The 10453-nt window shown below is 37.5% G+C and overlaps 1 protein-coding gene across 1 annotated transcript; it reads left to right on the top strand.

Moving 5' to 3' along the window:
* Nucleotides 1-3810: 3810 nt before the first annotated feature.
* Nucleotides 3811-7926, top strand: LOC113708329 (uncharacterized). Its single transcript, XM_027230791.2, has 3 exons — nucleotides 3811-4170; nucleotides 4693-5173; nucleotides 5774-7926. Exons 1-3 carry the CDS (start codon nucleotides 3811-3813, stop codon nucleotides 7924-7926), a joined length of 2994 nt encoding a protein of 997 aa, XP_027086592.2.
* Nucleotides 7927-10453: the final 2527 nt, after the last annotated feature.

The raw sequence follows: 10453 nt of genomic DNA, 5'->3' as shown, positions 1-10453 counted from the left end.
GATGGTGGGAGCTCCATCATCAATAAATGTAAGGATTTGAATCATCTCTTATATACATTTACAGGACAGATTTTAGCAAAAGTTTTAAGTGGCTTTCTTTTCAGAATCTAGAAATGGACCAGGAAATTTTAGTAGGATGAGCTGATAGCATTTCTGTGGAGGCCACGTGGACCCATAGTGCATCCTCTAGAGGAAGAATGACAAATGCAAAATCTTCTTCGGAAGGAATGCATAAAAAGCTGCAGGTAATGTATATGATCTCTAAATCTCTTCTTAAGATGAGATGGTGTTTGTTTATCCAATGCAATCACAACCATAAGAGTGAAAATGTATCCCCTCCATGTATCCATACAGCCCTTTTTTTCTCAATACCTCTCTTGGTCACTGTCTCTATATATATGGACAAATTAGAAAGTCAATTTTGTTCTAGTTCACATTTGCAGAGTCTTTTACCATTTGGTTGCTCTTTCTATGGGAGTCCCAATTGGAGATGGGCGCAGGTCGGGTATCCGCCCCATTCTCCATTTGGCTGATCCAACCTGCACCTTGCGAGTCAGCCATTTTCTGACCCTTACCCGCCTTTATATCAACGGGTACCCTATAATAGGGTACCCGCTGATATAGGGTCGGATCAACGGGTACCCGCCCCTGCCCCGCTCCATTTATCATTTAATTTTAAAAAAAATAATTTATATCAATTTAATTTTATATTTTACACATTCATCTAAGATTTAATAAATTTTTTTTCTAAAAAAAGGTTTCCCACCAAGAAACAAACATATGAAGAAAATATAAGATAAAGGAAAAAAATTAAAAGAATTCGAAATCAATAAAAGTCTGAAATAAGTAGCACAATTTTTAATATATATGTTCCACATTAATTAAACATTTTTCTATAAAATATAAGATCATGGCCTCTACAAATGAATCTTGTAAATAAACTATAGTCTCTCATATTTGTAATACAATTTGTTCAATAAAATTACTTATTTAGTTCTTATTATTTTATAGTGTGTGTATAAAAATTAAAAAAAATATATATATATATATATATATATATATATATATATATATATGCATGGCAGATCGGGTATCCGCGGGTTTTTAATTATGTGATCCTAACCTGCCACACATCTTAAAGGGTATCCGAACCTCTTTTGACCCGATCAAATAATAAAAATCGGATATCCTAATTTTCGGATCAGATCGGATCGGATATGATAGATTTTCGGGTTAGCAGATAATTTTGCCCACCCCTAATCCCATATTTAGTTCAATTTGTTCAATAAAATTACTTATTTAGTTCTTATTATTTTATAGTGTGTGTATAAAAATAAAAATAAAATAAATATATATATATATATATATATGCATGGCAGATCGGGTATCCGCGGGTTTTTAATTATGTGATCCTAACCTGCCACACATCTTAAAGGGTATCTGAACATCTTTTGACCCGATCAAATAATAAAAATCGGATATCCTAATTTTCGGATCAGATCGGATCGGATATGATAGGTTTTCGAATTAGCAGATAATTTTACCCACCCCTAATCCCAATCACAGCCATTTAGTCCATGTGTTTTTCTCTTGTCATTAATTTAATAAGGCTTTCGACATGTTAACTTAATGTAGTATGTATAGTGGATCTAGGTTCATAATGGTACCAACTACGAAGCCGAGGCATTAGGGAACCTCCATTCTCCTAAAGTGAGAGGCCTTTTTCTCTCTCTTGGGAATCGTGAGTCTCTCTTGCATGAGTGTTCAAACCTTCCAAACCTTCCAAATTTCACAGGCTCCAATTCCTTCCGTCATTTTATCTGTCTGACTTTGAGTGAGCATTTAAGATCACTTATGCACAGATGTGTAAACACATTAAAGGTTAGGCTTTTCTGAACGAACAGCAACTCTTTTCTGGGTTCGTTTCTTCGGTGTCCTTAGTGGTAATACGGAGTAAAAAAAAAAAAAGGAAAAGAGAGTGCGAGCAAACCACAGCAGTAGGAGGCAACCCTTCTTCTCCAGGAGGTTTCCGGCCCTCAGTCATAAGCTGGTGACAGGTAATTTTGGGAAAAAAAAAAAAAAAGAAAAGAAGAACCCTTGTTTCCTGGCCTTAAGTTTTAAGTAGATGCATTTGGTTTTTGACTAGTTCTTTAGCTGCAGTAGGGTACCTCTTCTCTTTTACCTGTCTTTTATAGCTTTTGCTGGTTTTGTTGTCTTGCCGTGGGGTTTTCCCTTCTTTGCTCTGTGTTAGCTAAGTGTAAGCAGTGAGAGATAAGCGTGGTATACCCGATAAATCTCTAGTAGACAATGGCAGAGGAATTGGCAGAAATCTTGCAGAAATTTGCACTTTCAAACAAAGAAATGGGAGGCACTGCTCTAGATTTGGGGGATGCTGATAATGGGATAATGGAGTGCCAATCTAGTCTAGTGGGGAAAATACATGGAGAAAAAGTTGTCAATTTTGTGGGAGTAAAGAACTTTGTGACTGCTGCGTGGGGATATCCAAAGGAAATGAAGGCTCTGGAGTTGGGGCCAAATCTGTTTCAGTTCATTTTACCGAGAGAGGATGAAAGATTAAGGGTACTGGACGGAGGACCTTGGATTATTGATAATCAGATTTTGGTTCTAAGCAGTTGGTTTGCAGGGATAGAGGAGGACTATACAGCTTTTAACTTTGCCCCTCTATGGATCCAAGTGTGGAACTTGCCTATACATTGGATGTCAAAGGAAACAGGGAAGAAGATAGGAGCCATGGTTGGTGAGGTTAAGGAAGTCATAATTCCTCAAGCGGGAGGAAAGGAAGGCAGGCATATTAAAATTATGGTGAAGACAGATATTTCACAGCCGCTAATGAGGGGTGCGATGATTCAACTGAATGGAGCTCCAAGGTGGATTAGCTTTAAGTACGAGCGCTGTCCAGATTTCTGTTATAGCTGTGGGAGAATTGGACACAGTGAGAGGACCTGCAAAATAGAAGTGATAGAGGGGAGAGGCCAGTTGCATAACCAATATGGTCCTTGGTTGAGAGCGGGGAGTGGAAGGAGTTCACCACCAAAAACACAGCCTCAGAAAAACTACTCAGATGATAGGACACATTGGACTTTCAAAAATGGGGAACTAATTCCCAGACCTGTTGGGAGAAAGGAGGTCAACCAGAATGAGGAACACTTAAATGTGTCTGGCCAAGACAATAGGATACACAAAGACATCTCAACTTTGCAGGTGGGCGGTGAGAAAGTAACAAGGGAGACTGACCTTCAGGGGGTTAGGGATGAATAAACCATCACAGGACAAACCCAACTTGAACAATCAAAAGGAATCAGAGAGGAACGTGGGATTACAAACAAGCCTTGTGTCACATCAACAGGCCTGTCTAGAAAAGGATCGACCTTTACACAATATTGATAAGGAAGTGCCTAAAAGTCTTATGAACACCCCAGAATTACTGATCAGCAAGGAAAGTAAGGAAACTGGGGAAGGAGGGGAACATAAACAGGCAGAAGAGAACATGCAGGTTGATGAAAATCTAGCTGACATGATCACGGTGGCATCACTGAGGAAAACAATGAGGATGAACAAGGTCATTAAGACACCGGTGAACAAAAGACAAACACTGAAAGAAGGGAAGGGACAGCCGGGCAATGCAGGACAAATTGGGAAAAGGAAATTCAATTTAAAGGATGAAGAAATGGCTGATGCTGATGAGGATGAACTTTCTAGCAAGAAAACTAAGCTGACAGAGGTAAGGATAAGGGAGGCAGCGATGGAAGTGGGGGCAGAGGCCAGCCAAATCTGGCCTCTAAAGGCAATATGAAGGTTCTGGTGTGGAATTGCCAAGGTGCAGGGAGCCCCTTGACAATTCCCCAGTTGAAGGAGGCTAACAACCTCCTCTCCCCCAACTTAATCTTTTTATGTGAAACTAAAAATAAAGCTCAATATATGGAGCAAGTTAAAAGGAGGCTGCATTTTGAAGGATGCTATGTAGTAGAAGCAATGAAAAGGTCTGGAGGGATGGCATTACTATGGCATGAAGATATTAAGATAAAGATGATTCAGCACACCTCTTTTACAATTGAAGTGCAGATTCAAGATACAGAAACACAAACAGACTGGTGGTTCATTGGCATCTATGCCAGTTGTTGGGACCAAATGAGGAAACAACAGTGGAAAGTAATAGGTGAAAGAAAAAGACTTTGGGGGGACAGATAGGTTATAGCAGGAGACTTCAACGACATTTTGACAAATGAGGAGAAATGGGGTGGAACACTAAGAGAGGATTGGTCTTTCACTGACTTCAGAAAATTCATATCAGAAAATGACCTGATTGACATAGGCTTTGAAGGACATCCATGGACATGGAGTAATAATTGGGAGAATGAAGGAGAAGTGAGACAAAGGCTGGACAGATCCTTGGGTAGCCAAAGTTGGTCTCAAATTTTTCAAAGGGCTAAATGCACACATGTAGAAAACTTGGGGTCTGACCACAGTATGTTGCTGATTGACTCCAACCCAAGCACTCAGAGAAGGAAAAAGAGGTTCTTTTTTGATAAAAGATGGTTACAACAGCAGGAAATACATCAAGTGATTCAGAAGGCATGGAATGAGGAACAAGAAGGCTCAAGAATGTTTAAGGTTACAAAGAAGATAGCTAATTGCAGAGTATAATTACTCAGATGGAGGAGTAATTTTCAGGATAATGCTAAGCTGAAAATCTCAAGCATCAAAAAGCAGCTCGAGGAGGTGCAAAGGGATGGGGGGATCAATGGAAAAATGAAGAAGAAAGAGCTTAAAGGTCAATTGAAGCAAGCATACATGGAGGAAGAATTGTATTGGAGTCAAAAGGCAAGATGTAAATGGCTCAAACATGGGGACAAAAACACCCAATTTTTTCATGCTAATGTTCGAGGGAGAAGGAAAAAAAACAGAATGCAAAACATACAGCGAGATGATGGCTCTTGGGCCGTGAGTGAAGAGGATTTGGGGGCAGAAATAGCAAGATATTACCAACAATTATTCAGTGGTGCAGAGGTAGATTGTCTAGATGAGATTTTGGAGGGTATACCACAATCAATCTCTCAACAAATGAATGCCAAGATAACTAGGAAAGTGCAGGAGGGGGAAATAAAAAAAGCAGTGTTCTCTATGGATCCAAACACAGGCCCTGGCAGTGATGGTATGAGCCCCTTCTTTTTCCAAAAATTTTGGTACATTATAAAATACGACATCATTAGAGCCATTCAAAGTTTCTTCCATTCTGGTCATATGTCTAAAGCCTTTAACCACACGGTTATTTCTCTTATTCCTAAAATTGACAACCCCACCAATCTCCAACATTTTCGACCTATTAGTCTTTGCAAAGTAGTGTATAAAATCATTTAAAAAATTCTTGCAAATAGACTCAAAGAGGTGCTGGATGCTTGCATTAGTAAGAACCAGGCTGCCTTTGTTCCTGGTAGGCAGATTTTAGACAATGTTATCATTTCTCATGAATGTTTGCACTACTTAAAAAACAAAAGGAAAGGAAACAATGGTTTTTTTGCTTTGAAGTTAGATATGTCTAAAGCTTATGACAGGGTTGAGTGGAATTTTCTGGAGGAAATCATGCATAGAATGGGTTTTTGTGACAAATGGACCACTTGGATTATGAGTTGCATCAAAACAGTTACCTATTCTTTTAACGTGAATGGTGAGGTAAGAGAATATGTGAGACCAGAGAGAGGTATCAGACAGGGAGATCCTTTATCCCCATACCTTTTTTTGATTTGTTCTGAAGGCCTTACTAACTTGATTCAAAAAGCAACACGAGAAAGAAAGATCACAGGAATGAAAATTTGCAGAGGCGGACCAGCAATCACTCATCTCTTCTTTGCTGATGATGCTATCATTTTCAGCAAAGCAGACCCTGAGGAAGCATTAACGCTGATGAATATCTTGAAACAGTATGAAAGAGGTTCTGGCCAGATGCTAAACTTAGACAAATCTTCAGTGTTTTTCAGCAAGAACATCTCTCAGCAACAACAAAGAGAAGTGTGTAGGCATCTTGGCAATATCCAGAGGGTACATCAAGGAAAATATCTAGGATTACCCATGGTTATTACAAGATCCAAGCGACAGGTTTTCAGCTTTATCAAGGAAAAATGTGAGAAAAAGATGCAACACTGGAAAAACAAACTCTTGAGTACGGCTGGGAAAGAAGTTCTCCTCAAGGCGGTCACTATGGCTATGCCTACATATGCCATGTCGTGCTTCAAACTACCTGTCCGTCTATGCAGGGAACTAAGTAGCCTGATGGCCAATTATTGGTGGGGAGAGGAACAAGGGAAGAGGAAAATGCATTGGTGCTCCTGGCAAAGAATCACACTGGACAGAAAGAAGGGGGGTTTAGGTTTTAAGGATTTGCTGAACTTTAACAAGGCTTTATTAGGGAAACAAATCTGGAGGCTGATAACAAGGCCCAATTCTTTAGTTAGCAATGTCCTGAAAACAAAGTACTTCCCTAAATCCACAATATTCAACTGCCAGGTACAACACAATTCTTCATGGATTTGGCAAAGCATCATGGCAGTCAGGGAGGATGTGCAAAGAGGGCTAATAAGGAAAATAGGAAATGGAAGGAGTACAAAAATTTGGGATGACAACTGGGTACCAGAGATCCCCCATGGAAGGCCTGCTTCAACGAGGCCTCGAAACTGTAATTTGCATAACGTGGCAGACTTGATTCAAAACTTCAGATGGAAAAGAGCCTTGGTTTTCAAACTATTCAAGGAAGAGGAGGCCAAAATGATACTCAGGATACCAATTAGCTTGGCTAACAGGGAGGATGGGCATTTCTGGTTACATAGTCGTAATGGCCAATATACAGTGGCCTCAGCTTACAAGGAACTAAACAAGAAGGGTGAAGAACAACAGCAGAAAATGCTTACAAGAGGAGAAACCAGCCTAGAGGACCAACACCTGTGGAAACACTTGTGGAAGCTTAAAGTGAAACACAAGCTGAAGATTTTTATCTGGAAATGCCTGAATAAGGCATTACCTGTTAATGAAGTGGTGTTTAGCAGAACCAAGAAAGGATCACCAATATGTGAGAATTGTGGTGAAGCTGTGGAAACTGTAGAACACCTACTATTTCGTTGCAGGATGGCAGAAGAAGCATGGCAAATAGCACCATTGAAATGGGATGGTATTGATGACCAACAAGGGAACTTTAAAAGATGGTGGAATGCTTTAACAGAGGCTAGGAATCGACCTGAAGGGCTGGAACACATTGCACTCACTGTAAACATTTTGTGGCAAATTTGGAAAGCTAGAAATGACTTTGTGTTTCAGAAAAATAGAAGACCAGCAAGTAAAATCATACATCAAGCTCAAGAAGAGTGGCTGGAAATGCAGAGAATCCAACACAGCAAGGACCAGATGAGCATTCCAAAAACAACAGAAGCTGTAGTGCAGCAGGCAGTAACCACAAGTACTGAAAGTCCTATAACCATTTGCCTAGCTTTTGACACTCAGAGAAAAGCAAGTCAGATGGGAATAGGCATAGTGGCAGTGAGGGGAAATGATCAAGTGCTAGCTACATGGGCAGTAAAGGAATATAGCACAGGGAACATTCTCATGGATACTGCAGTGGCCATCAAGCTAGCAATGATAAAGGCAAGGGAGCAGCAATGGAGGAGAATTCAAGTAGCAATCACACAGCGACAGCTTTTGAAGATGATAGAAACCAAAAGGGCTACGGACATTCGACTTCATTCTCATATTGAGGACATCTACGATTTAAGCTCAATGTTTGTGGAATGCTCATTTGTTTTAGCTAGGGGGGAAGTGACGAATAGCTTAGCTAACCTCAGTTTTTATGCGCTAAGCATATTTTTTGATGAGGAATGGTTAAATCCTCAGTGTCGAAGACACTTGTATAGTGCAGCTTGAGCCTTTGCTCATTAGGTGTAAATTTTTACACAAGTTAATATAATTCATTATCGTTTCCGGAAAAAAAAAAAAAAAAAAACGAAGCCGAGGCATTTGCTGTTATAACAGCGGTGACAGTAGAGTTTAGTGTAGACACTGCTATAATAGACGTGGACACTAATGCAGACACTAACATCCTAAGAGAATAAAAATGCAAATGGGCTTAGGAACAGTAGAATTGGTCCCCTATTGATACCTTTAGTAGGTGTCCTTTTTAGTCATTTCATACTTTTTGGTGGGAATTGGTGGGCTTTGCTAGAGTTGAATTACTCTCACCATGTCAGCAAATTATGTGGTGCTTCTCATATGCTTTTGCCACATGGATTTTCCGATCCCACACTTTGAAATCTTATGGTCTGAATGGTCTTTTCCATACAATAACAGAAGGAAAAAAAAAATGGGGGTGCAACCCAAACACTGACAGTAAGTGATGACCGATTGCTATCTACAACGTTGTTACCAATGTCACTTCTCAAATAGAACCTGCTCCACTATCACAGACTTTTATGATTTATTTTTTGAATTTTCTTTATTTTCCCATTGATTGTTAAACTGAATATTCAAAAGAAGATGAATTATGATTTCATATTTTTGTCTTTTTTGCATATAAAAATTTCGATTTTTAAGCCTGCTTTGTATCGATTTTTTTTCCCTTATAAAAATTTCCTCACTCTCTTTGTGTAATTTTTCATGTATTAGCTCAACGCTAATAACAAATATCATGAAGAACTACAATGATTAATATTGTTGAATCATAAAGTATTAGTGTGAAAGCATATGTAGAAAGATTCTTATGTATGTAAATATAACAGTTTACTATTAGCCTAGATAATCACCATTTATTTTTAACTTTGATTGTTCAACTGCAGTAATACTGTGTTTTCAATTTATCATGATCTTTTTGAAAACATACCAATTATCATATCTGGGCAACCTCACGCCTCGGGCGAGGTGCAAATTAACTAGTACTAAGATAACAATAAAATAAAATAATTTTCTTTGTCATTAAAATTCATGTCCAAAAATTTATTGCGCCTTTACGTATTGTTGTGTTAGTATCTACATTTGTTATAATAGTATTCACATTCCTTGAGTTACTGTCTGCACTTTACCCTATTACCATTGGCAACAGCAAAGGCCTGATCCACATACTACCAAACATGCTAGAAAACTAAAGTCCATTTGTGCTTTTTTTTTTTTTTTTTTAGTTGGAAAGTCCATTTGTACTCAATTAGGAAGCACACATTTAACTGGTCATATTATTAAGATTTTTTAAATTTATTTTATAGTGTAAATGGGAGGGTTCAAACTTAGAAACTCTTATTTATACTTTCCTCTCTGAACTATCCAATCCATCCTTCCTCCCTCTCTCACAGTCCTATTATTAAGATATACATTTAGAAATCATATCCATGTTCAGTAAATTCCCAAGCCAAATCTTCTTTTCAATTTTCTCATTTGAGAATTATATACAATTTTAAATTAATAATAAACAAATATATATAGTGGATCATATTAACTTACTATAGCTTCTTTTTTTTTTAAAAAAAAAGGAAAAAATGTTTCCTAAAATCTTTTTATCGTTATCTTGTTTATTGCAAATCAATTAAATGCTTCTCTAATCTATGCATTTTTTTAAAGTTCTTTTGAGTTTGGATTCCATATTTGGAACAAAGATATAATCTATATAGAATAACTTCTTTATACACTGTTAGCGTATAATTTTTTTGACACTAACAAGTTTAGATCATACCACATAACATAAATTTAAATTTGAAATTCAAATCATGCACATATGGCATGCATCCAAAGTTGCTAATATAAAAGTGCATAAAATATTGATCTATTTAAATATGATTTTCCAACATCACTTTAAAAATTACCTTAACTAAATCAAACAAGGGCACACTCTTGAGTTAGAAATCTGGTCTTCTACTTTTTTGAGTTTTACAATTGATACTATCACTAGTTTTTGTTTTTTTCTTTACTATCAGTAGTTCCTATCTAATCTAAAATAATTCTTTAATTCTGAGGCAATTACTTTCTCAAAAGATAATGGTAAAAATTTCTTTGTATAGGTCGTACATGAATGTCATCTTTTCATCATCACATTTCTTTTAATAATTGTAGGAAATATCTACCATATTTGAAATTTATCCTCTAAAAAAATCATGATGGCAAGTGCATCGAGGAAAACCAAAAAATGTGTTGGGATGGACAAGGGGGGACGGCTGTAATGGATCTTGTGAGAACCCGAAAATTTTCTTATTTTCTAGGCTTTATTTTATTTAATTGCATGCCTTTTCTCTATTTTCTTTATTAGAAAAATTTTCTAGATAATTTTTATGAGTAAATATAGTTTTTAAATCATTTTTCTAGTATAAGTTGGTTCATGAGATTTTAGGAGTGTATATTGGATGTAGGACCCACTAGTGCGGTAAGTGCGCTAAAATTCGATCAATTAGGTTAAGTTTTGTATACAGGGAGC

The sequence above is a fragment of the Coffea arabica genome, chromosome 9c, assembly GCF_036785885.1.
Source record: "Coffea arabica cultivar ET-39 chromosome 9c, Coffea Arabica ET-39 HiFi, whole genome shotgun sequence".
Taxonomy (NCBI): domain Eukaryota; kingdom Viridiplantae; phylum Streptophyta; class Magnoliopsida; order Gentianales; family Rubiaceae; genus Coffea; species Coffea arabica.
Note: the sequence above shows the minus strand (reverse complement) of the source record. Positions and strands in the feature narration are given on the sequence as shown.